This window comes from Salvelinus fontinalis, chromosome 33, assembly GCF_029448725.1.
Source record: "Salvelinus fontinalis isolate EN_2023a chromosome 33, ASM2944872v1, whole genome shotgun sequence".
Lineage (NCBI taxonomy): Eukaryota > Metazoa > Chordata > Actinopteri > Salmoniformes > Salmonidae > Salvelinus > Salvelinus fontinalis.
The window spans coordinates 35,487,255-35,514,509 of record NC_074697.1 but is presented as its reverse complement, the minus strand read 5'-3'; the positions used below and the strand labels follow the sequence as shown (position 1 = coordinate 35,514,509).

The following is a 27,255-nucleotide window of genomic DNA, read 5'->3' as shown; positions in this document are numbered from 1 at the left end:
GTCTCCTCTCATCACTCCCCTCTTATTTCCTCTCCACTCCTCTCTCTCCATCTCCGCTCTGCTCTGTTCAGTCTCATTAATACGGCCTCTGTAATTAGCATTTGACTGGACAATAATCCCACACAGTCCCTCTACATCTTTTATTCCATCTAACAGAGAGGAGATATCTAAAAGTGCTCTAATCCAGTGTGTTACCTCTGTCTGCCCCTCTCGCTCTATGTGCTCCATCTGAGAGAAGTGTATGAGGGAGGGGTCTGAGGTTGACTTCCAGAGACTCTCTCTACCTCAACTCCTGAGACATTTCCCCACAACCGTTATGTATTTATTCATAAGAGCCACCAGCGGCGGTGCCAGTGAGGAGAATGGGTTCTCCACACAACCCAGCTCCTCTGATCCGCCTCATCCACTACTTCACGGGTCATTATGTATTTTCAGTCTATAACATTTCAATACTTCTCAGGGTTGAGGAGCTGATGGTGACAGCAGGCAGTAAACCTCAGTCAGTGGTGAAGCCTTTAATTCGGAGGAGAAAATATCCACTAATATCAGGACCCTAAAATATGTTGTGTTACATAATGGATCATGGTAGAAGTGAGTAGTGCTCTAAACAGTCTTCAGTGAGTCAGAACTCAGGTGGGTTACCATGGAGCTACCTGGACCCAGTAGAACCAGTTTGGGTGGGGCTCATCTTTATGGGGGACAAGGTCTACCTTGGCGGGGGGGTGTTGGGGCAGGGCTTACCTTGGCAGGGGTGTGTATCCAGATGGCTGCGTTGAACAGTATGTGGTCACAGAGCTGTTTGAGGAGTGGCGCTCCGTGGGTTAACCCGTCCAGGTATTTAGCGAAGGACAGGAACTGCTCAAGGACCGCACGTGTGATGTGGACCCTGGAGCACTGGAGGCACAGGGACTGGTCAGACCACTGGATACTCAATCAATCAACCAGTCAATCAATGTCTCAATAACATATAACTGTAAGCCAACCATAGAGTTTGGATAGAGGGTTAATTTTCCACAAAGCCCGTTTTAGCATGGGCAGTGCCATTGAGGAGTTTCACTATTTTGAAGTAGTCAACTGGAATGTATAGACATTTCACCAAACAAGCAAAGTCTGAGAGCATTTGACTGAGCATCACAACTCAGAGTCCTGCTGTCTTTCTGTCACATGTCTCCTGACCAGGTAGAGGTAGTCTCTCCTAATATTCTAGCTGTGGTATAAACAGATCTGAACCAGATGGCAGGATGGTGTGATTGTGAGAGTGCTGGCAGCTGGAGGGAGAGGAGAGAAAGCGAGAGAGACAGAGAGAGACAGAGAGAGAGAGGGATAAACTGTTTCCACCGTCTGGCCCCTGTTACAACCACCTGTTCCTGGCCCTGAGCTCTGGGCTCTGCTGGACTCCGGTGGATAGATGTCAGGATGCTACAGGACAGTCTGCCTGCGTCCAAAAAGGCAGCATTTTCCTTAAAAAGTGAAGTGCACTACTTTAGACCAGGGCCCATAGGGCTCTGGTCAAAAGAAGTGGACTATGTCGGGAATAGGATGCCATTTAGGACACAGCCTGACAGCGGCTGGCTGGGGAAGCAGTGAGGCTACATACCCTTCAAAACAGAAAGTGGATTCTTCTTCCAAATCTCTTCCTCACCTCTGTGCCTCTCTGCTCTGTTCTTTGATCTGTGGTTTGATCCTATCCATCTGAGGGCTACTGGGCTCCATGTTTCAAACAGCATTAAAGAGTCTGTCTGACTGGTTGGCTGATGCCCTGTTGTGTCCCTGTCTGTTTCAGAACCATGGATCTATTTCTGGTCCTCCTCTGATATCCTTTGCCCAGAGTGAGGAGTAAAGAGGCTTTTGAACTAAAGAAAATATTGAGGGACATTGGTTGAAAGGAGAATATCTTTAAATAACTGTCATCAGCTGTTGCCAGGCACACCATAGGAAGTAAGAACGGGTAAACTGAAATTGCACTCTACTACCTATGTAGTGCACTACCTTTTGACCAGAGCCCTATTCGGCCAACCCACACCCTGTAGCTTTGTTCTAACATAGTGTACTATAATGGGGAATAGCGTGCTATTTGAGGTACAACGTATGATGTATTGATTTAATTGATTTTGATTGATTTAATTGATTAGATTATTAAAAACCCATATACTGTAGCCACAACATCACAGCAAAGCAGTCAATACATAAAAAAAATTGAAGATGACAAAGAGACTATGCCTTATCTCCAGCGTGTTATAGGGTTTAGGTTAGAGTTTCTACCTTCTCCAACAGAAACCCGATTACAAGGAATCCTTTCCCTCCCAGCATCTGTTCCTGCATCGCCACCGAGCTCTTCAACAGGTCAACGAGGAACACCAGGAGGGTGGCACTGCAACACACACAGGTTTATAAGGAAACAGACACATACATCAGGTGGTGTGCAAGTGTGCTGACATAAACAGCTAAATGTGTCAAAATACAGATAAATTACTCCTCCACTGTTAAATACCACCATTATGTCATACATTATGGTGGTCCTAAGGCTGTTTGTGTCTCACTAGTGTAGATGCTCCTCTACCATCTTTAGGTAAACCCTGTTCCTCTAAGATCCTAACAGTCAGGTAGTAGAAAGGGAACATTTTATAAGGCAGCAGCAGAATTGGAGATAGACAGAGGAGAATATCTTCATCTTCTGAGGAAATCAGCAATCAGCTGGAGACTGTAGATCCTAACCCCCCAGCTCCCAGCCTCATCTCCTAGCCCCAGCTCCCAGCCTCATCTCCTAGCCCCAGCTCCCAGCCTCATCTCCTAGCCCCAGCCATCTCCTCTAGCCCCAGCCTAATCTCGTAGCCCCAGCCCCAGCTCCCAGCCTCATCTCCTAGCCTCAGCCACCTCCTCTAGCCCCAGTCTCATCTCCTAGCCCAAGCTCCCAGCCTCATCTCCTAGCCCCCAACTTCTTTTCTAGCCCCAGCCTTCTCTCCTAGTCCTAGCCCCAGCTCCCAGCCTCATCTCCTAGCCTCAGCCATCTCCTCTAGCCCCAGCCTCATCTCCTAGCCCCAGCCTTCTATCCTAGCCCCAGCCCCAGCTCCCAGCCTCATCTCCTAGCCCCAGCCATCTCCTCTAGCCCCAGCCTTCTCTCCTAGCCCCAGCTCCCAGCCTAATCTCCTAGCCCCAGGCATCTCCTCTAGCCCCAGCCTTCTCTCCTAGCCCCAGCTCCCAGCCTAATCTCTTAGTCCCAGCCTTCTCTCCTACATAGCCCCAGCCTTCTCTCCTACATAGCCCCAGCCTTCTCTCCTAGCCCCTGCCTTCTCTCCTAGTCTCATCTCCTAGCCCCAGCCTCATCTCCTAGCCCCAGCTACAAACCTCATCTTCTAGCCCCAGCTACAAACCTCATCTTCTAGCCCCAGCCCATCTGCTAGTCCTTTTATCAGCCTCTAATCCTAAAGACATGGTGTTCTCTGAGAAGAAGTGGAGGGGCTGTTTACTTCTGCATTGCGGTCAGCTACTGTCTTTGTAGTGAGTCTCTCAGTTAAAGCCTGTCCTGACAGAGTGACCGTGTCTTGGCAGTCTGACAGAGGCTCTCTATGACACTCGCTAATCCGCTTTCAGTTTGATATGTCTTGTTGTACAGTACGTGTTCTGGTTGATGTCTTTTCAGAGAGACTGGTCAGAATTGTATGATGGGCTGATCGCTTATCAGATGGGCAGCTTCCTGGAGTCCTGTCGTTACATTGACATCTATGAGTTTCATAACTAGATTAGAATCCGGGTATGATGCCCTTGTTGGGGGGTGAGTTTCAGTTTATATAAGGATAAAAGGTCGGAGTCTCTTTAGGTTCATCGAGACCTTGTTTGCAAGCTCCATGTGTGTACAGACAGAATAACCTCTAAAATAAAAAGTAGAATCTAAAACACCCATGTAAAGATGTACGTCTATTTGTGGTAGACATTTACTCTGTTTAATTCTGTATCATGTACACTAGTTGCTTTGAGTGTTTGAGTGAATTCATTTGTGACTAATACATCTGATTTGAGTAAGTGCATTCCTCATTTATAGATTAACTGTTTAATTTAATTTACGTTCACAATTTAGTAGGACTATTGGTAAATCCTAAATTGTAGAGTTAATTACACAACCCAGAGTATATGTTTGGGTCCTAACTTAGCCTTAACAAAGGGATGCAAACTCAATTTATAGATGCTGAAACGTTGATGGTAAAGAATTAGCTCATTGTATCCGTAAAATCAGGAATTGCATAATGGTTACCTTAGACAGCCACATGTAATTATAGTATTCCATGTGGTGATACGAAGACTCGCTATCTTGCTATATCCTTCGGATATGCTTAACAGCCTATAGCATTTCTATACATTATTATGGAGTAAGATAAACTACATCAGACACACTATCTGTACCTTGATTCATCCCCAGAGTATACTAATTACACAAATCCTCTCTCAGATACCTTCTGAAAACACACATCATCTGTTACACTGCAGTACCTGCTGAAGATGCTGAGGACCAACATGAGTCATCAGTTAGTTTAGAGGTAGACTCATCGGAACAGGCAGCAGAACCACTACAGTTACTCAGAGTTCACTAGCTGGCATGGCCGGTATGGGTTGGAACACTACCCAGCAGGCTTAACTCAGGGCTGGGACTACACTACCCAGCAGGCTTAGCCCCTGCCTGCACCAGAGAAAGGGCCCTAGGCAGAGCAGAGCCGGGCTCAGAGCTGCTGTGTGTGCATCTCCCCAGTGTGGTCTCTGTCACTGAGCTAAATCAGGATTATGGCAGAGCTCTGATTGGAACAGGGCTCGGTGGGGGGCTCTGACAAGGACAACGCTGGACCTTCAGGACAAGGATCAGCAGGGAAGAGTAAATTAGAACGTTGATTCTCAGCATTCTCATAGTAGAAGACTCAGACCCTCACTTGATGAAACTTCCTGTACTCACCAGATTGTAGTCCTCAGATAGGGAAAAGGGACCGGGGACAGGTGACAGAGAAAGGACAAATACTTACCACATGGGAGTCCCCAGAGTGGAGAAAAGGAACAGGGGAAAGGGGACAGAGACAGGACAAAGGGACAGATACTTACCAGACGGTAGTCTCCAGCTGGGTCTCATGGTGCTGGTAGTTGTACTGGTCGTTGGGTTGATGGTAGTCCAGCTGGGAGAAGAGCGGGAACAGCACCTGGATTCCTCCTATAGAGTGGATGGCACTGTGGATGGAGTGGGTCACTATGGCCTTCACATCCTACCAGGGAACAATACAGTGTTAGTTTACGGTAACTTCATTATATGTGGATTAAAAGGACATGAGACGAGACTAACCTATTTCATAAGGACATGGGGTGAGACTTACAGTTGCGGTCAAATATATTGGCACCCTTGCAAGGTTCACTATTTCTTCTAAAATAAGTTGAAATTCAAAAACCTTTTGGGTAAAAATAGCCATTCAAAGTTTTTGGAAAGAGAAAACAGATCATTCTGCTCCATTGCACTGTATTGTATTGCATTGTAAAGTGCAATGGTGCCAATATATTTGACGGCATCTGTACGTTTATTATAAGGACATGTAGTGAGACTAACCTGTAGCATAAGGGCGTGGGGTGAGTGGACGAAGATGGAGGCGTTCTCCTTGGGCGATGACTCCAGGCAGAGCTGGGCGTCTGTAGCCTTGGCGTTGTAGGTGAAGGAGATGGAGCTGGCCAGCTTCCCATCATACAGGACCTGCTTATGGTGCTCCGCCAGGTGGATGTCACTCTCCGACTTAAACTTAAACGTACTCTGCAGAGAGGGGAGGAATAGAGAGAGAGAGGAAGATCGGGAGAGAGGCAGAAAGATGAGGACAGACAGCGAGTGGGAGGAGAGAGAGAAGAGAGACGTGATAAGGTATGGTATCATGACAGCTCATTCCTCTACTAAACTCTCAGCAGCAGTAGTGTCATATTCATATTTTAATGGAACATGATGCTGATCGATAAATGAGTCACTCAGTCTTAATGTAATCAATCCATTAAGGATGGCAGGTGAGAGAGGAGCTCAATAAATCAATCAACGCATCATCAATTGGAATGCTATTAATCGGGAAATCAGGAATGTCCTCTAAACGGAGGTGTGAATAATGAATGAACGGCCACAGACATAGAGGAGTGATGAGAGGCGAGATACATCCCTCTTCTAGCTACAGACATGTGATTCAGATGGGGAGAGATGAGACCTACAGTTCTGAATTCTAGAGCTTCCCTGAAACCATTCAAAGTAATGGAGCTCAGTTGTTCTGCCTCCCTGAGAAGATCAACTATACTGTCTAGCCTACGTCTCACTGTAGAGATACACCATAGGTGACTGTAGCACCATGCAGGGTCTATCAGCCTTCAATGTGCCACTCCCTCGTGGAGCCCCTCTCTATTGGAAAGAGATGTAGATTGCTGAGATAACAAGCAGAGTAGACCGGGCTCAGTAGACCAGACACACAATGGGACTAGTATGATCCCAGGACCTCTAGTTAACAACCTCCTGGGACCTGGTAGAGTAGGTCTGCAGGCCTCTACAGACCCCCCCTTCCCCCCCCCCTTCCCCCAGACTGTCCCGTATGCGGGTGTCTCCTAGACCCTGTTAGACTTCCCTCTCTGTGAGACTCAACTGACTGAGATTATAATGAGGCCTTTTCTAAACACCTCAGTCACTAACCAGCTATCGTTATCATCAATATGAATCACCATTCATTATAACCATTACCTCACAGAGACAATTACATGGAAAACAAGGTGCATGACTAAGGCCAGAGACTGGATGAGACAGGCTATGAATAACTATGGTACCAACCTACACTTGATTAACAACAGACACAGCTTTCAGGTTGGCCTGAACAGTCCAAACCATAGTTTCAGGGGCAGCCAGAGAACAGAACACAGTACATGCAGGGTATACAGTGTTAGGGCACATGCAAGCATAGCCATTTGGATAGAGAGAACAAGGAATCAGTGAACAGGGAATTGTAGCAAGCAGCATTGTTTTCACAGATTGGCAGGTGTAGCAGGCTGTGTGCATGTACCATTAAAGTGAATCCTATCCTAACCTATCAGTAACCTAATTCAGGCAGTCCAGTACGTACCTTATAGCCCGCTCCCAGCTGATGAATGGCAAATATCTGAGCTGGGTTGAGAGCCTCAGAGAACACATAGATGGCCCCCAGCTGACCACAGAACACCCTGTTAGCATCAGCTGTCTCCGACGAACCCAGGAAGCACTTATCATAACTCTGTAGAGGGAGAGGAGAGGTCAGTACACGGGCACACAGAGCAGGGGATTTATCATAGCTCTGTAGCGGGAGAAGACAGAGAGAGGGCCTATCATAACTCTGTACAATGAGACGAAGACAGATATATATATATATAACGGTCAAATATAAACCACAATATGATCTCTCTCTCTCGCACACACACACACACACACACACACACACACACACACACACACACACACACACACACACACACACACACACACACACACACACACACACACACACACACACACACACACACACACACACACACACACACACACACACACACACACACACACACACACACACACACACACACACACACAGTGTCTGGCTAATTGGATTTCTTCCATGCTTCCTGGTGTCTGTAATGGACGAGAGGATTGGGCCATGTCCTTTAACACATCCAGCAGACTCGGACAGGGGAAGTATCATCCAACCTTCAAACACAGCTGAGTAGCAGAGCAATTAACAGACCCCCCAAAAATGACAGCTTTAGAATGGGCAAATAGGATAATTATGAGAGTGCATGATTCACAGGGCCTCTAATAGATTGTCACTCAGAGAGGAGGGAAGGCTGACAGACACTTAGGTCTGCATCCTAAATGGTACTCTATTCCCTATTTATTGCACTACCTTTCACCAGAGACGTGTGTGTGTGTGTGTGTGTGTGTGTGTGTGTGTGTGTGTGTGTGTGTGTGTGTGTGTGTGTGTGTGTCTGTCCTTGTAAACCTATACCTGTAACCCCTGCCTTGTAGAAGTGTGTTAGAATAATATACACCACGCACACCCCATCCCTCCCCAACTCTGTAGATAGCAGCCTTTGTGGTCCTCCCTTCCTGTCTCTTCTTCTACCATCTTCCTCTCTTCAAACATCTCACTGAAATGGTTATGCAAATAGGAGCTTTGAAAATGCAGCTCAGTGGGGAAGTGGGGAAGAAAACAGAATGAAACAGGTAATTGCTCCACTTGTCCAATCATTTTTTTTTCCAAAACTGTTCAAAATGTGCCTGTGTGCCTTACTGAACACGACCTTGCAGAGGGCTCACTACAGGAAGGAACAGTGACAGGGGAGTCAGTCAATCAATCAATCAAGCATCAATCAACCAGCAATGAGGCTCATTCTCACATCGTTGGTGTTGACGTGCCAGGCCATGTCGCCATAGGAGACCAGCTGACCGTTGACATAGCAACGGATCTCACTGTTCCTCCAGCGGTTGTAGATATGGACGATGCTGATCATGTACCACTGAAACACAGAGAGGAGAGTGAGTGAGTGAGTGAGTGAGTGAGTGAGTGAGTGAGTGAGTGAGTGAGCGTGAGTGAGTGAGTGTGGATGCACTAGAAACTACAACCCATTCAATCCCACTGTATGAACAGGGTTTTATACACTACATATAGTGTTTGCATTTGTCACGTTCCTGACCTGTTTTCTGTTGTTTTGTATGTGTTTGATGGTCAGGGCGTGAGTTTTGGGTGGGCAGTCTATGTTTTCTGTTTCTATGTTTGTTTAAGGGTGACCTAATATGGCTCTCAATTAGAGGCAGGTGTTTTTCATTTCCTCTGATTGAGAGTCATATTAAGGTAGGTTGTTCTCACTGTTTGTTTGTGGGTGATTGTCGTCCGTGTCTGTGTACCACACGGGACTGTAGCGTTTGTTCGTTTGTTTGTTATAGTCTGTACCTGTTCCTACGTGCTTCGTGTTTTATGTAAGTACTCTCGTTCAGGTCTGTCTACTTCGTTTTGTTGTTTTGTAAAATTATCAAGTGTTCTTCGTGTGTTTAGTTTCGTCTTGTTAATAAAGTATCATTATGTATTCACAACCCGCTGCATGTTGGTCGAATCACTACTCCTCCTCTTCGTATGAAGAGGGGGAGGAACACCGTTACAGAATCACCCACCAAACCCAGATCAAGCAGCGGGTTAACGGACAGCAACGACAGCCGCAGTGGGTCAAGGAGGATTGGACATGGGAAGAGATCTTAGACGGAGAAGGACCCTGGGCAGAACCAGAGGAGTGTCGCCGCCCCAAAGCGGAGCTGGAGGCAGCGAAAGCGGAGAGGCGGCGATATGAGGATGCAGCACGGAAACAAGGCTGGAAGCCCGTGAGTCAAACCCAAAAATTTCTTGGGGGGGGGCTCTCGGGGAATATAGTTGGGTCAGTCAGGGGACTTGAGCCTACTCCTCCTGCTTTACATAAGGAGCCGGTGAGGGCGGAGTTGGAGGTGAGTAACGCAGAGACAGTAAAGGAGCTAATGGAGAAATTGAAGGAGAAAGTTATGAGGGATGTACTGGTTTGGTGCATGAGGCACGGCATCCGTCCGAATGAACGTATTGGTGAGTTGATGTCACTGGGTACCGCTCTCCATACTCGTCCTGAGGTGCGTGCTAGCCGTCTGGTTAAGACAGTGCCTACACCACGCACCAAGCCTCCTGTGCGTCTCCAGAGTCCTGTGCGTCCTGTTACTGCTCCCCGCTCTAGCCCTGAGGTGCGTGTCTCCAGCCTAGTACCACCAGTGCTGGCACCACGCACCAAGCCTTATGTGCGTCTCCAGAGCCCTGTACGCACTGTTCTTTCTCCCCGTACTCGCCATGATGTGCGTGCCCTCAGCTCAGTACCACCAGTGCCTACACCACGCACCAGGCTTCCAGTGCGTTTCCAGAGCCCTGTTCCTCCTCCACGCACTCTCCCTATGGTGCGTGTCTCCAGCCCAGTGCCTCCAGGTACGGCACCACGCACTAAGCCACCTGTGCGTCTCCAGAGCCCTGTACGCACTGTTCCTTCTCCCCGCACTCGTCCTGAGGTGCGTGCCCTCAGCCCGGTACCTCCAGTTCCGGTACCACGCACCAGGCCTATAGTGCGCTTCGAGAGGTCAGTGTGCCCTGTCCCTGCTCCCCGCACTAGCCTTGAAGTGCGTGCCGTCATCCCGGTACCTCCAGTTCCGGCACCACGCACCAGGCCTACTGTGCGCCTCAGCAGGGCAGAGTCGGCCATCTGTCCAACGCCTTCTGCACTGCCTGTCTGCCCAGCGCCGTCTGAGCCATCCGTCTGCCCAGCGCCGTCTGAGCCGTCCGTCTGCCCAGCGCCGTCTGAGCCGTCCGTCTGCCCAGCGCCGTCTGAGCCGTCCGTCTGCCCAGCGCCGTCTGAGCCGTCCGTCTGCCCAGCGCCGTCTGAGCCACCCGTCTGTCCCGAGCCATTAGAGCCGTCCGTCAGTCAGGAGCCGCTAGAGCCGTCCGTCAGTCAGGAGCTGCCAGATCCGCCAGCCAGTCAGGAGCTGCCAGAGCCGCCAGCCAGTCAGGAGCTGCCAGAGCCGCCAGCCAGTCAGGAGCTGCCAGAGCCGCCAACCAGTCATGAGCCGCCCACCAGTCATGAGCCGCCCACCAGTCATGAGCCGCCCTCCAGTCATGAGCCGCCCTCCAGTCATGAGCCGCCCTCCAGTCATGAGCCGCCCTCCAGTCATGAGCCGCCCTCCAGTCATGAGCCGCCCTCCAGTCATGAGCCGCCCTCCAGTCATGAGCCGCCCTCCAGTCATGAGCCGCCCTCCAGTCATGAGCCGCCCTCCAGTCATGAGCCGCCCTCCAGTCATGAGCCGCCCTCCAGTCATGAGCCGCCCTCCAGTCATGAGCCGCCCTCCAGTCATGAGCCGCCCTCCAGTCATGAGCCGCCCTCCAGTCATGAGCTGCCACCCAGTCATGAGCTGCCACCCAGTCCGGAGCTACCATTAGTACAGAGTTGTCCCTCTGTCCGGAGCTACCTCTCTGTCCGGAGCTACCTCTCTGTCCTGAGCTACCTCTCTGTCCTGAGCTACCTCTCTGTCCTGAGCTACCTCTCTGTCCTGAGCTACCTCTCTGTCCTGAGCTACCTCTCTGTCCTGAGCTACCTCTCTGTCCTGAGCTGTCTCCTCTATGTAGGAGGGGCCTTAGTGAAGGTTCCTGGACCATGGTCGTGGGCGAGGGTCGCCACTCAAAGGACGCTAAGGAGGGGGACAAAGACAGTGGTGGAGTGGTGTCCTCGTCCACCGCCGGAGCCGCCACCGCGGACAGATGCCCACCCAGACCCTCCCCTTGAGTTTTAGGGGTGCGCCCAGTGTTCGCACCTTGAGGGGGGGTTCTGTCACGTTCCTGACCTGTTTTCTGTTGTTTTGTATGTGTTTGATGGTCAGGGCGTGAGTTTTGGGTGGGCAGTCTATGTTTTCTGTTTCTATGTTTGTTTAAGGGTGACCTAATATGGCTCTCAATTAGAGGCAGGTGTTTTTCATTTCCTCTGATTGAGAGTCATATTAGGGTAGGTTGTTCTCACTGTTTGTTTGTGGGTGATTGTCGTCCGTGTTTGTGTCTGCGTACCACACGGGACTGTAGCGTTTGTTCGTTCGTTTGTTATAGTCTGTACCTGTTCCTACGTGCTTCGTGTTTTATGTAAGTACTCTCGTTCAGGTCTGTCTACTTCGTTTTGTAAAATTATCAAGTGTTCTTCGTGTGTTTAGTTTCGTCTGGTTAATAAAGTATCATTATGTATTCACAACCCGCTGCATGTTGGTCGAATCACTACTCCTCCTCTTCGTATGAAGAGGGGGAGGAACACCGATACAGCATTGCAGTCACCCAGATCATCTAGAGACCAAATAGGATCATGTGATTCAGTAGCTCTGATCTCATACATATTGCAGAGACAATAGCATTAATACACAGGCCTAATGCATAGATAACACAGTATTACAAACCATACCGTTACCCATACATTCTGCATGGTATAGACAACACAGTATTCCAGACCATACAGGTTTCTCTGATACATACAGAAATCTAACCTGTACACGGAGCATCTCAATGTAAGGCTTTAAATGAAGCAGTTACAGCTGCAACCCTCACTATGTTGATCTACTGCAGATCAACAGAATGTAAACACATCATTAACATGACTATGGCAGAGTGGATCAGATTACACCAGTTGACAATTAAGAGGCAATACCCCCTTTAAGATCACTTTTAATCACCAGGAGAACAGATCATTGATTTGAGGATATCTTTAGATCAAAGTCTGCCCTCTTTTTTAATGATCACTGATGACTTCACGACTAGAAACGCTGACATGGTGCAGAGAGGAGAGGACGAGAGGGGGAACATAATGCCGTGCATACTGTAGTAGTGCACTATGTATAGAATAAGGTGTCATGTCAGAAACACCATGGTTACTGACAGCTATTTAACCGAAGGCTGTAATTGTCTGACAGAAGCCTTGAGCCTTGAACCAGCCTGTTATCTCTACTGGGACAGAGACAGGTAGGGTGTCAGACATCCCAAGATACATTACACTCCCTCATCTCATCTCACTGTACACCCAGCTGCTCCTGTGAGGAGGTTCCTGCGGGAGTGTTAAACAGAACAGGTAATGATGTTCTCTCTCTCTGGTCTGAGGAGAGTCAGATCAGATCTTTTTTTGCTCTGCGGTGGGTTTTTTGCACAAGACCTGCTGAACCATGACCACCACCCCTACATGTAAAGGAAAAGTGACAGGAAATGAGCATTAAATCTGTGTGCTACTTCAGAGGCTACATCGGTGTGAATGCGCAAATCTGATATGGGTCACATTGAGTGTGGACAGTCAGAAAAAAAGATTGGATACAGAAAGAAAATCTGATTTGGGTAGGGTGGCTGTGTAAACACAGCCTAAAACGCTTGATACATATGACCACAGAGATCATTAAGGGATTTTCCTGATCGTACCCACATGGCAACAAGCTGGTGGTCAGGCCTCATTCATAACATACTGACCAGATCAATACAGTCCTATAGAGCAGCACCTCAACACACCATCACTCACATATGGGACCTGCGCACTGCTACATAAGCACTCTACTGATCATCAGCTATGTGACCTGTAGACTGGTAAAAGCACACTGACCATTGATCACTAGCAGGGTAACAGATGAAACCTGGTCACCCTTGTAGTTTCCACTTGCATGGCTGAACTGCTACCTTTTCGGTGACACAAGGGGCTAAGAACGTTTCAGGAGGGCAGTCACGTCTGTTTGCAAGCCAGAGGTCCCTGGTTCTGGTATCGGTTTCAGATGGTACAATTAAGCAAGCACAGTGACGTCCATCAAAGCAGGAGGCTGAAGAAATATGGCTTGTCACCTAAATCCCTCACAAACTGTTACAGATGCACAATTTAGAGCATCCTGTCGGGCTGTATAACCGCCTGGAACGGCAACTGCACCACCCACAACCGCAGGGCTCTCCAGAGGGTGGTACGGTCTGCCCAACGCATCACTGGGGGCAAACTACCTGCCCTCCAAGATACCTACAGCATCCAATGTCTCAGGAAGGTCAAAAAGATAATCAAGGACAACAACCACCCGAGCCACTGCCTGTTCACCCCGCTATCATCCAGAAGGCGAGGTCAGTACAGCTGCATCAAAGCTGGCACCAAGAGACTGAAAAACAGCTTATATCTCTTCCATCACTGACACAGAGAGGCTGCTGTCTACATACAGACTTTAAATCATTGGCCACTAACAAATGGATCACTAGTCACTTTATTAATGTCACTTTAATAATGACGTTTACATAACTTGCATTACTCATCTCATGTATATACTGTATTCTATAACATCTATTGCATCTTGCATATACCACTCGGTCATTGCTCATCCATATATTTACATGTACATATTACTTTTCCATTCCTTTACTTAGATTTGTGTGTATTAGGTAGTTGTTGTGGAATTGTTAGATTACTTGTTGATAATGCTACATTGTCGGAACTAGAAGCACAAGCATTTCGCTACACTCGCAATAACATCTGCTAACCATGTGTATGTGACCAATAGAATTTGATTTAAAGCATCTCTTACCTTCCTAGGTTGAAAGTCATATTTGACACAGTGCTGGAAGCCTTTGCCTTTAGACTTCAGCGACGTCACGATCAGACAGTTGCCCACGAAATGTGCAGAGTAGCCGATTCCTTTACTGGTGCGAAAGCTGTAAAAGAAACAGTATCAAAATTACGAGGTGCGAACATTACATTTCTAATTTCAGATTGGCTCCCTCGACTTGAAGTTTCACATTGTAGATACTCAGGAAAAATAATGCCTTTCTCTCACTGAAGTAATGATTATCATGTATCTATCAGGTTTATGTCAACCAAATACAATCCACAGCAGAAGGATAATGATAGTAACTATTGTGTCTGTTTCTGACTAATTAAATGATAACTTTTCCACTCTGGTCATTCCTCTCTTTACCTTGCCCTCTCTCTCCCACTCCCTCTCACATTCTCTCCCACTCCCTCGCACATTCTCTCCCACCCCCTCTCCCACTCCCTCCCACCCCCTCTCCCACTCTCTCCCACCCCCTCTCCCACTCTCTCCCACCCCCTCTCCCCCACCCCCTCTCCCACTCTCTCCCACTCCCTCTCACATTCTCTCCCACTCCCTCTCACATTCTCTCCCACTCCCTCTCACATTCTCTCCCACTCCCTCTCACATTCTCTCCCACTCCCTCTCACATTCTCTCCCACTCCCTCTCACATTCTCTCCCACTCCCTCTCACATTCTCTCCCACTCCCTCTCACATTCTCTCCCACTCCCTCTCACATTCTCTCCCACTCCCTCTCACATTCTCTCCCACTCCCTTTCACATTCTCTCCCACTCCCTTTCACATTCTCTCCCACTCCCTTTCACATTCTATCCCACTCCCTCTCACATTCTCTCCCACATTCTCTCCCACTACCTCTCACATTCACTCTCACATTCTCTCCCACTCCCTCTCACATTCTCTCCCACTACCTCTCCCACTCCCTCTCACATTCTCCCCCACTCCCTCTCACATTCTCCCCCACTCCCTCTCACATTCTCTCCCACTCCCTCTCACATTCTCTCCCACTCCCTCTCACATTCTCTCCCACTACCTCTCACATTCACTCTCACATTCTATCCCACTCCCTCTCACATTCTCTCCCACTCCCACTCCCTCTCACATTCTCTCCCACTCCCACTCCCTCTCACATTCTCTCCCACTCCCTCTCACATTCTCTCCCACTCCCTCTCACATTCTCTTCCACTCCCTCTCACATTCTCTCCCACTCCCTCTCACATTCTCTCCCACTCACATTCTCTCCCACTCCCTCTCACATTCTCTCCCACTCCCTCTCACATTCTCTCCCACTCTCTCTCACATTCTCTCCCACTCTCTCTCACATTCTCTCCCACTCCCTCTCTCATTGACTGTTCCTCTCCTCTCCACTACTCTCCTATCCCTTTCATCTCATCCCTCTCCTCCTTATACTCCTCTCCAGTCCTCTCCTCTCCTCTCTAGGAACTCCTCTCCCTATCTATCTGGAGTAGTGGTTGATAAACTCTTCTCTTGAGGCTATTGATCTCTCTGTTAATTACCCACAATGCACCACCAGACGTGGGCTGTGGTGGCCAGACATTAGAGTCTACATTAATAGTCGTTACCATTGTACCTCCCCCTTACAGCCCATATACCCTGTCTCTGTTCCTCCCTCTGCAGCCTGCCTCTGATCCCAGCCTGTACACACACACAAGCTTGTACCAGCCTCCACAGTTCAGACCTGGGCTGGTTTTAATCACCCTAATCAGAACTCATTACTCCTTTATACTGCACTACATCATCAGGAGGAATGGAGTCTTCAGACAGAGCTGCTTATAAACTTGAAACCTTGAAAAGTGGATGAAATTAAATACAACTTGTGGTCATAATCTGTTTACTGATTTGGAGGGAAGGTCAAAGGTCAAACACTAAAAGTTACTGGGTCCCCACTGGGCAGACATCAGTTCAACGTCTAGTTTTGATTTACATTTGAGTGGTCAACTAACTGAATTCAACAACAACAAAAAATCTTTGGATTTAGGTTAAAAGTTGGGTGGAAAAAATATTAAATTCTCTTACGTTATTTACTTTTTGCAAATCCAATCAATTTTCCATGTTGATTCAACGGCATCACTTTGAATTGTTTTGTTGAAATGATGTACAGACAATGTCAATTGAACCAGTTTTTGCCCAGTAGGTCAGTGCAACAGGTGGGGGGACTGTTTGGGTACTGGTGAAAAGGACAACAGCTTAGATCTCAGAGGTTTCAACCAGGTTGGCTTTGCTAATGATACTCACCAGTAGAGATATGGTTTATATGTACTACTCACCAGTAGAGATATAGTTTATATGTACTACTCACCAGTAGAGATATAGTTTATATGTACTACTCACCAGTAGAGATATGGTTTATATGTACTACTCACCAGTAGAGACATAGTTTATATGTACTACTCACCAGTAGAGATATGGTTTATATGTACTACTCACCAGTAGAGATATGGTTTATATGTACTACTCACCAGTAGAGATATGGTTTATATGTACTACTCACCAGTAGAGATATAGTTTATATGTACTACTCACCAGTAGAGATATGGTTTATATGTACTACTCACCAGTAGAGATATAGTTTATATGTACTACTCACCAGTAGAGATATAGTTTATATGTACTACTCACCAGTAGAGATATAGTTTATATGTACTACTCACCAGTAGAGATATGGTTTATATGTACTACTCACCAGTAGAGATATAGTTTATATGTACTACTCACCAGTAGAGATATGGTTTATATGTACTACTCACCAGTAGAGATATAGTTTATATGTACTACTCACCAGTAGAGATACAGTTTATATGTACTACTCACCAGTAGAGATATAGTTTATATGTACTACTCACCAGTAGAGATATGGTTTATATGTCTACTACTCACCAGTAGAGATATAGTTTATATGTACTACTCACCAGTAGAGATATGGTTTATATGTACTACTCACCAGTAGAGATATGGTTTATATGTCTACTACTCACCAGTAGAGATATAGTTTATATGTACTACTCACCAGTAGAGATATGGTTTATATGTACTACTCACCAGTAGAGATATGGTTTATATGTCTACTACTCACCAGTAGAGATATAGTTTATATGTACTACTCACCAGTAGAGATATGGTTTATATGTACTACTCACCAGTAGAGATATGGTTTATATGTACTACTCACCAGTAGAGATATGGTTTATATGTACTACTCACCAGTAGAGATATAGTTTATATGTACTACTCACCAGTAGAGATACGGTTTATATGTACTACTCACCAGTAGAGATATGGTTTATATGTACTACTCACCAGTAGAGATACAGTTTATATGTACTACTCACCAGTAGAGATATGGTTTATATGTACTACTCACCAGTAGAGATATAGTTTATATGTACTACTCACCAGTAGAGATATGGTTTATATGTCTACTACTCACCAGTAGAGATATAGTTTATATGTCTACTACTCACCAGTAGAGATATGGTTTATATGTCTACTACTCACCAGTAGAGATATAGTTTATATGTACTACTCACCAGTAGAGATATGGTTTATATGTACTACTCACCAGTAGAGATATGGTTTATATGTCTACTACTCACCAGTAGAGATATGGTTTATATGTACTACTCACCAGTAGAGATATAGTTTATATGTACTACTCACCAGTAGAGATATAGTTTATATGTCTACTACTCACCAGTAGAGATATGGTTTATATGTCTACTACTCACCAGTAGAGATATGGTTTGTCTTTGTCTACATTGATGTTGTTTAGAGGGTCCATTCTGAACCAGGTGTTGAGAGTGAAGCCGTTCTGGTAAGGCCACTTAGCAATGGGAGGCAGCGCTATGGCCTGGAGAAAGAAAGAAAGAAAGAGAGAGACTTATCATAGACTCCAGAGGAAGCGTTATCTCTAAAACAAATAAAGTAACAAACATACTGCTGTCATGTGATGGTTCTTTAGATGGTGGATGGATGACTCTATGAAGACAAAAACTGGACGGAGACGAATTACTCTTTTGCAGATTTAGGAGCCGTTCCCCTGCTTAGACATTGCATGCATCAGCCAGTGGGTGCATACCACGCCATTGACAGTGCAGTCAGGCACCAGACTGCTTTACCATATTTTTTTATTTTACCTTTATTTAACCAGGTATGCTAGTTCTCATAAACAACTGCGACCTGGCCAAGATAAAGCAAAGCAGTTCGACACATACAACAACAGAGTTACACATGAAATAAACAAACATACAGTCAATAATACAGTAGAAAAAGGGAGGTAAGGCAATAAGGCAAGATGCTACGCCATCTTGGATTAACTTCTTTGGGGTAGGGGGCAGTATTTTGACATCCGGATGAAAAGCAAGCCCAGAGTAAACTGCCTGCTACTCAGGCCCAGATCCTAGGATATGCATAGATTTAGATAAAAAACACTCTGAAGTTTCTAAAACTGTTTGAATGATGTCTGTGAGTATAACAGAACTCATATGGCAGGCAAAAACCTGAGAAAAAATCCAACCAGGAAGTGGGAAATCTGATGTTTGTAGGATTTCAACTCTTTGCTTATCCAAGTTATAGTGGAAATGGGGTCATGTTGCACTTCCTACGGCTTCCACTAGATGTCAACGGTCTTTAGAACCGTGTTTGATGCGTCTACTATGAAGTGGGGGCGAATGAGAGCAGATTGAGTAAGGTCTCTCCCAGAGTGCCACGAGCTGACCATGCGCTGACCATGCATCATGTGAGAGTTAGCTGCGTTCCACCGCATTTCTGAAGACAAAGGAATTCTCTGGTTGGAACATTATTAAAGATTTATGTTAAAAACATCCTAAAGATTGATCCTATACATCGTTTGACATGTTTCTGTGGACTGTAACTCTTTGTACTTTTCGTCCGTACTTTCCGCTGGACTTGCACGCGCATCGTGAGTTTAGATTGTGTACTGAACGCGCGAACAGCGAGGAGGAATTTGGACATAAATGATGGACATTATCGAACAAAACAAACATTTATTGTGGAACTGGGATTCCTGGGAGTGCATTCTGATGAAGATCATCAAAGGTAAGTGAATATTTATAATGCTATTTCTGATTTATGTTGACTCCAACATGGCGGATATCTCTTTGGGTTGATTTGTCGTCTGAGCGCCGTACTCAGATTATTGCATGGTTTGCTTTTCCGTAAAGGTTTTTTGAAATCTGACACAGCGGTTGCATTAAGGAGAAGTGGATCTAAAATTCAATGTGAAACACTTGTATTTTCATCAAAATGTATTATGACTATTTCTGTAAATTGATGTGGCTTTCTGCAAAATCACTGGATGTTTTGGAACTACTGAACGTAACGCGCCAATGTAAACTGAGATTTTTGGAAATAAATATGAACTTTACCGAACAAAACATACATGTACTGTGTAACATTAAATCCTATGAGTGTTATCTGATGAAGATCATCAAAGGTTAGTGATTAATTTTATCTATATTTCTGCTTTTTGTGACTCCTCTCATTGGCTGGAAAAATGGCTGAGTTTTTCTGTGAATAGGCACTCACTTAACATAATCGTTTGGTTTGCTTTCGTCGTAAAGCCTATTTGAAATCGGACACTGTGGCTGGATTTACAACAAGTTTATCTTTAAAATGGTGTAATATACAGTGAGGGAAAAAAGTATTTGATCCCCTGCTGATTTTCTACGTTTGCCCACTGACAAAGAAATGATCAGTCTATAATTTTAACGGTAGGTTTATTTGAACAGTGAGAGACAGAATAACAGCAAAAAAATCCAGAAAAACACATGTCAAAAATGTTATAAAATGCAAATCGCATTTTAATGAGGGAAATAAGTATTTGACCCCCTCTCAATCAGAAAGATTTCTGGCTCCCAGGTGTCATTTATACAGGTAACGAGCTGAGATTAGGAGCACAGTCTTAAAGGGAGTGCTCCTAATCTTAGTTTGTTACCTATATAAAAGACACCTGTCCACAGAAGCAATCAATCAATCAGATTCCAAACTCTCCACCATGGCCAAGACCAAAGAGCTCTCCCATGATGTCAGGGACAAGATTATAGACCTACACAAGGCTGGAATGGGCTACAAGACCATCGCCAAGCAGCTTGGTGAGAAGGTGACAACAGTTGGTGCGATTATTCGCAAATGGAAGAAACACAAAAGAACTGTCAATCTCCCTTGGCCTGGGGCTCCATGCAAGATCTCACCTCGTGGAGTTGCAATGTTCATGAGAACGGTGAGGAATCAGCCCAGAACTACACGGGAGGATCTTGTCAATGATCTCAAGGCAGCTGGGACCATAGTCACAAAGAAAACAATTGGTAACACACTATGCCGTGAAGGACTGTAATCCTGCAGCGCCCGCAAGGTATCCCTGCTCAAGAAAGCACATATATATGCCCGTCTGAAGTTTGCCAATGAACATCTGAATGATTCAGAGGACAACTGGGTGAAAATGTTGTGGTCAGATGAGACCAAAATGGAGCTCTTTGGCATCAACTCAACTCGCCATGTTTGGAGGAGGAGGAATGCTGCCTATGACCCCAAGAACACCATCCCCACCGTCAAACATGGAGGTGGAAACATTATGCTTTGGTGGTGTTTTTCTGCTTAGGGAACAGGACAACTTCACCACATCAAAGGGACGACGGGGCCATGTACCATCAAATCTTGGGTGAGAACCTCCTTCCCTCAGCCAGGGCATTGAAAATGGGTCGTGGATGGGTATTCCAGCATGACAATGACCCAAAACACACGGCCAAGGCAACAAAGGAGTGGCTCAAGAAGAAGCACATTAAGGTCCTGGAGTGGCCTAGCCAGTCTCCAGACCTTAATCCCATAGAAAATCTGTGGAAGGAGCTGAAGGTTCGAGTTGCCAACGTCAGCCTCGAAACCTTAATGACTTGGAGAAGATCTGCAAAGAGGAGTGGGACAAAATCCCTCCTGAGATGTGTGCAAACCTGGCGGCCAACTACAAGAAACGTCTGACCTCTGTGATTGCCAACAAGGGTTTTGCCACCAAGTACTAAGTCATGTTTTGCAGAGGGGTCAAATACTTATTTCCCTCATTAAAATGCAAATCAATTTATAACATTTTTGACATGCGTTTTTCTGGATTTATTTGTTGTTATTCTGTCTCACTGTTCAAATAAACCTACCATTAAAATTATAGACTGATCATTTCTTTGTCAGTGAGCAAACGTACAAAATCAGCAGGGGATCAAATATATTTTTTCCTCACTGTACATGCATGTTTGAGGAATTTAATTATGGGATTTCTGATGTTTTGAATTTGGCGCCCTGCAGTTTCACTGGCTGTTGACGAGGTGAGACGCTACCGTCCCACATACCCTAGAGAGGTTAATGTGTTATGTGATGTGGTTAGCTGATACGTAAAATACCTATCCAGGCGTTGTAAGATCTGGCATGCATCAGCAACCTCTGTGCAGAGGAACGTGCCCTTTATAATGAACTGACCACATCTATAGCCATGCATCAACTCAACTGCTTCCTGTTCACTTACAATAATTAATGAACATCTGACCAATCAGAACAGAAAAAGGTAGGTGCTAGGTAGATAATCAATGGCAATTCCTAACAGCTGATTTCTCGTATTATAGAACAGTGACAGATACGTACAGTTGATGTATAACTTTATTCAGCTAATCACACAAACAAAAACATAAAAATTTTTCAGTGTATAATAAGAGGGAATGTCCACATCACCAGGCTAGCCCAGCCCAGCCCAGCGTGTAAAGTCTTACCGCAGCACTGCGTCCGGGGAAGTTGAAGAAAGTGTCTGGACCGTGTCTCTGAGGCATCTGGTTCAGAACAGACAGCAGCTTCACTGCATGCCTCGGCTGAAGTAGAGAGATGGTGGTAGGAGAGAGGAGAAGAGATGGAGGGAGGAGAGAGAGAAGAGATTGCGAGACGAGAGAGAGAAGAGATGGCAAGAATAGAGAGAGAAGAGAAAGAGGGAGGAGAAAGGGAAGAGGAAAGATGGAGGAGACAAAGAGGGGACACGAAGGGACATAAAGGGAAGAGAGAAGAGACGAGGGAAGAGATGAGGAAAGAGAGAACGAGGTGATATAGGGATGAGATGGAGAGAATATTGTATATGAGCCATGTTCATCACATACAACAGATGATTGTAACCTCTCCTTCTCCTCCCATGACTTACCCTGAGTCCTCTACTCCTACAACTTACCCAGAGTCCTCGGTCTCCCCTCAGCATACTGAACAGCAGTTTGAGCTCCTTCACTGTGATGCTGTAGCTGGCCAGCACTCCTAACATATCCACCAGCAGGTCTACACACAGACACACACACACAGTAGTGTTGAGTTGGTACTTCAATTTTCTCACTGGCAGATAGGGGTTAATTATTTACTGTAAAAAATCCACAATAGAAACATGCCCTCATATTTCACAATAGAATTAAAAAGAGTTAAAAAGTGCCAAGCCTTTAGTTTGCCATCTGAAATTAAATTTTCCTCTAAACTGCAATTCAGTCTCATTATAAAACACACTGTGACTAATGATATTTTCTCTTTTCAATCTTTCCTCTCCTTTAAGCCAGAGGAATTTCAATATGCTTAAAATATTAACTTAATCCACATCCATCCACCTAGCACGCTGCAGTGGGTACTGTAGTGTACTGTACTGCAGGCTTACTATAGGCACCTGGCCATGGACTATTTTTTGTGTATGTGTGTGTGTATTTGTGTGCATGCGGGCGTGTGTTCCTTTACCTGCGATCATGTCGTCAACGGAGCTCATCTTCAGCAGCACCTGCTCTATGAGGCCCACCTCAGTGCTGGTCTGGAGGTTACGGACACTCTTCCTGAGGATGGCTGTGAACATGGACCACACCTCAGCCTGGCAGGTCACATCACAGTGCTCCAACAGCTCCACCATACAGCCCAGGCTCTCTGCCGCCGCTATGATGAAGTTCTGCTCCAGGTCAAACTCACCCCCCACCAACTGGAGAGGAGAGATGTAGGGAGGGGAGGGAGAGGAGGGAAGGGAAGGGATGGAGAGGTAGTATGAGATTAACAGACATGATTGCCAGTTCAGTAAGAGAGAGGAGGCCTTTTCCTCTACGAGACAGTGATTGTATTACAAAAGGCTCAGAAATACGAAGGGTTGTAATGTAAAATCCCATGTTGGTTGGAAAGTGGAAGGGAAAGGGCTTACCGATCAACCAACAATCCATATTTCTATTCTTGAAGCTCAACAGGCAATTAATTGGTCGCCTCTAGTAGCGCGAACACTCAAAGAACACACAGAGAACACACAGAGGCTGCATCATGACTGGTGGGCATGGAAGCAGCCATGCAGAAAATAGGGTCAGAAACTCTCCAGGTACCATCACTGGGACTGACAGGACAAAGCCTGCAGGAAATAAGGTAAGAATTAATAGCAGATCTAACGAAAGAGAGAGAGAGAGAGAGCGAGAGAGAGAGAGAGAGCGAAAGCCCGTGCAAGAGAGAGGGGGAGGGTAATAAGCAATCTGATGTGGTTCAATGGCCAAGCTGTTCAGAAAACCGACCTCTATAAAGCAGAGCTTACAGTAACAAACCCTTGCTAAATATAGACCGTGTTCACACTGTTGCACACTGAACAGACTACCTGGGTCCAACAAAACGCACAGGTCCTCTCATCTCCCTACCCCACCATCTTCTCTTCTGCTCTTCTTCTATCCTTCTCCTCACCCCTGTATTATCCTCGCTACTCTGCTTTGTCTTTTCATTTATTTATCCCTCATTCTATTTAGGTAGAACTCAGCTCCAGTTGTCACACCCTGATCTGTTTCACCTGTCTTTGTGCTTGTCTCCATCCCCCTCCAGCTGTCGCCCACCTTCACATTATCCCTTGTGTATTTATACCGGCGTTCTCTGTTTGTCTGTTGCCAGTTCGTCTTTTCTTACCAGCGTGCTTCCCCGTCTTCCTTTTTCTCAAGTCTGTTTTCCTAGTTTTCCCTGCCCTGACCCTGAGCCTGTTTTCAATAAATCATCTGAGAACTGTACTATCCGCCTCCCGTGTCCGCATCTGGGTCATATCCTGAGTCGTGATACCAGTAGTAATTATTTGGTTATAAAAGGCACCAATGTGTACCTGTCTGGTACTAGAGTACAGGGCCCAGGGAAAGTATTCCTGTGGAATTTAACATCTTGACAAAAACTTTCTTTTCAATGAGAGGAATTGATTTTCAGAGCAGACTGTGTGCAGTTGACGTTAGGATAACAACAGGACCGGCTCAATCATGTTAATTTACTTTCTTCCCTACACCAGAGAACCAGGATTCTGACTAAGAACAAGCTTCTCCATTACATTGTGGATTGAGCAAACAACCTCAACATGTTTACTGCAAATACATTGGCAGGCTAGTAGGCCATGGTATAGAGAGAGATAGAGACAAAGAGCCCTGCATCTCTCTCTCCTACAGTACCTCTCCATCCCTCCCTCCATTCACAGACAGTAAGCAGCAGACTAATTACAGTTTTACATCCTAGTAATCTGCAGCCATTGTGCTCAGAGAGGAGAGGAGGAGAGGTATAGATTAAGACATGGGATGCTATTCCCTATTTAGTGCTCTGGTTAAAAGTCTCTAGTCAAAAGTAATGCACTAAATAGGGAACAGAGTGGTATTTGTAACGTAAATATGGACACAGATTAGCCATTTAGGCTGCGTTTAAACAGGCAGCCAAATTCAGATCTTCTTTCATTGATTGGTCTTTCGACCAATCAGATCAGCTCTAAAAAGATCTGATGTGAAAAGATCTGTTGTGATTGGTCAAAATAACAATTAGTGGAAAAAGATCAGAATTGGGATGCCTATCTAAACGTAGCCTTAGAAGCTTTCAGCCTCTCACTCACATAGCCAGTCAGACTGTTAGAGTAATTATACCAGTCATTACACACACCACTTTAACCACTTCAACTGGCTCAACCATGCTACAGCATAATCAATGCTAAGAACTCAATGGAAGAAAATGTATACAGGTATCCTTGTATACATTTAGCTTGAAAGTGTGTTTAAACTTTAAGTAAGAAGAACTTGAGGGTTGTCAAAGACTCAGCAGATTCAGAAATGTAGGTACATTGTGTAAGCCAGAGGTATGCCAGAGGCAAGGAGAGTAATTTTATTGATTTTTTGCTACGTAAGCTTAACTTTCTGAACATTCGAGACGTGTAGCCCACTTGTCATTCTAATCTCCTTTGCTTTAGCGTAGCCTCTTCTGTAGCCTGTCAAATATGTGTCTGTCTATCCCTGTTCTCTCCTCTCTGCACAGACCATACAAACGCCTCACACCGCGTGGCCGCGCCCACCCTAACCTGGTGGTCCCAGCCCGCACGACCCACGTGGAGTTCCAGGTCTCCGGTAGCCTCTGGAACTGCCGATCTGCGGCCAACAAGGCAGAGCTCATCTCAGCCTATGCGTCCCTCCAGTCCCTCGACTTCTTGGCACTGACGGAAACATGGCTCACCACAGATAACACTGCTACTCCTACTGCTCTCTCTTCGTCTGCCCACGTGTTCTCGCACACCCCGAGAGCTTCTGGTCAGCGGGGTGGTGGCACCGGGATCCTCATCTCTCCCAAGTGGTCATTCTCTCTTTCTCCCCTTACCCATCTGTCTATCGCCTCCTTTGAATTCCATGCTGTCACAGTTACCAGCCCTTTCAAGCTTAACATCCTTATCATTTATCGCCCTCCAGGTTCCCTTGGAGAGTTCATCAATGAGCTTGATGCCTTGATAAGCTCCTTTCCTGAGGACGGCTCACCTCTCACAGTTCTGGGTGACTTTAACCTCCCCATGTCTACCTTTGACTCATTCCTCTCCGCCTCCTTCTTTCCACTCCTCTCCTCTTTTGACCTCACCCTCTCACCTTCCCCCCCTACTCACAAGGCAGGCAATACGCTTGACCTCATCTTTACTAGATGCTGTTCTTCCACTAACCTCATTGCAACTCCCCTCCAAGTCTCCGACCACTACCTTGTATCCTTTTCCCTCTCGCTCTCATCCAACACTTCCCACACTGCCCCTACTCGGATGGTATCGCGCCGTCCCAACCTTCGCTCTCTCTCCCCCGCTACTCTCTCCTCTTCCATCCTATCATCTCTTCCCTCTGCCCAAACCTTCTCCAACCTATCTCCTGATTCTGCCTCCTCAACCCTCCTCTCCTCCCTTTCTGCATCCTTTGACTCTCTATGTCCCCTATCCTCCAGGCCGGCTCGGTCCTCCCCTCCCGCTCCGTGGCTCGACGACTCATTGCGAGCTCACAGAACAGGGCTCCGGGCAGCCGAGCGGAAATGGAGGAAAACTCGCCTCCCTGCGGACCTGGCATCCTTTCACTCCCTCCTCTCTACGTTTTCCTCTTCTGTCTCTGCTGCTAAAGCCACTTTCTACCACTCTAAATTCCAAGCATCTGCCTCTAACCCTAGGAAGCTCTTTGCCACCTTCTCCTCCCTCCTGAATCCTCCTCCCCCTCCCCCCCCCCTCCTCCCTCTCTGCAGACGACTTCGTCAACCATTTTGAAAAGAAGGTCGACGACATCCGATCCTCGTTTGCTAAGTCAAACGACACCGCTGGTTCTGCTCACACTGCCCTACCCTGTGCTTTGACCTCTTTCTCTCCTCTCTCTCCAGATGAAATCTCGCGTCTTGTGACGGCCGGCCGCCCAACAACCTGCCCGCTTGACCCTATCCCATCCTCTCTTCTCCAGACCATTTCCGGAGACCTTCTCCCTTACCTCACCTCGCTCATCAACTCATCCCTGACCGCTGGCTACGTCCCTTCCGTCTTCAAGAGAGCGAGAGTTGCACCCCTTCTGAAAAAACCTACACTCGATCCCTCCGATGTCAACAACTACAGACCAGTATCCCTTCTTTCTTTTCTCTCCAAAACTCTTGAACGTGCCGTCCTTGGCCAGCTCTCCTGCTATCTCTCTCAGAATGACCTTCTTGATCCAAATCAGTCAGGTTTCAAGACTAGTCACTCAACTGAGACTGCTCTTCTCTGTATCACGGAGGCGCTCCGCACTGCTAAAGCTAACTCTCTTTCCTCTGCTCTCATCC

General features: G+C 46.4%; 1 protein-coding gene across 4 annotated transcripts in view; it reads right to left on the bottom strand.

The window, feature by feature from the left end:
* LOC129832130 (neurobeachin-like) overlaps nt 1-27,255 on the bottom strand; it is a 319,438-nt gene that overhangs the window by 233,790 nt on the left and 58,393 nt on the right. For all 4 annotated transcript variants that reach the window (XM_055895922.1, XM_055895923.1, XM_055895924.1 and 1 more), the window contains exons 2-12: nt 22,927-23,158; nt 22,385-22,485; nt 21,942-22,037; nt 17,901-18,022; nt 14,132-14,258; nt 8,407-8,526; nt 7,104-7,250; nt 5,576-5,773; nt 5,083-5,240; nt 2,263-2,371; nt 742-894 (exon numbers count right to left, since the gene is read on the bottom strand). In XM_055895922.1, coding sequence (XP_055751897.1) covers nt 742-894; nt 2,263-2,371; nt 5,083-5,240; nt 5,576-5,773; nt 7,104-7,250; nt 8,407-8,526; nt 14,132-14,258; nt 17,901-18,022; nt 21,942-22,037; nt 22,385-22,485; nt 22,927-23,158 — 1,563 coding nt within the window. The remainder of the gene's footprint in view (nt 1-741; nt 895-2,262; nt 2,372-5,082; nt 5,241-5,575; nt 5,774-7,103; nt 7,251-8,406; nt 8,527-14,131; nt 14,259-17,900; nt 18,023-21,941; nt 22,038-22,384; nt 22,486-22,926; nt 23,159-27,255) is intronic.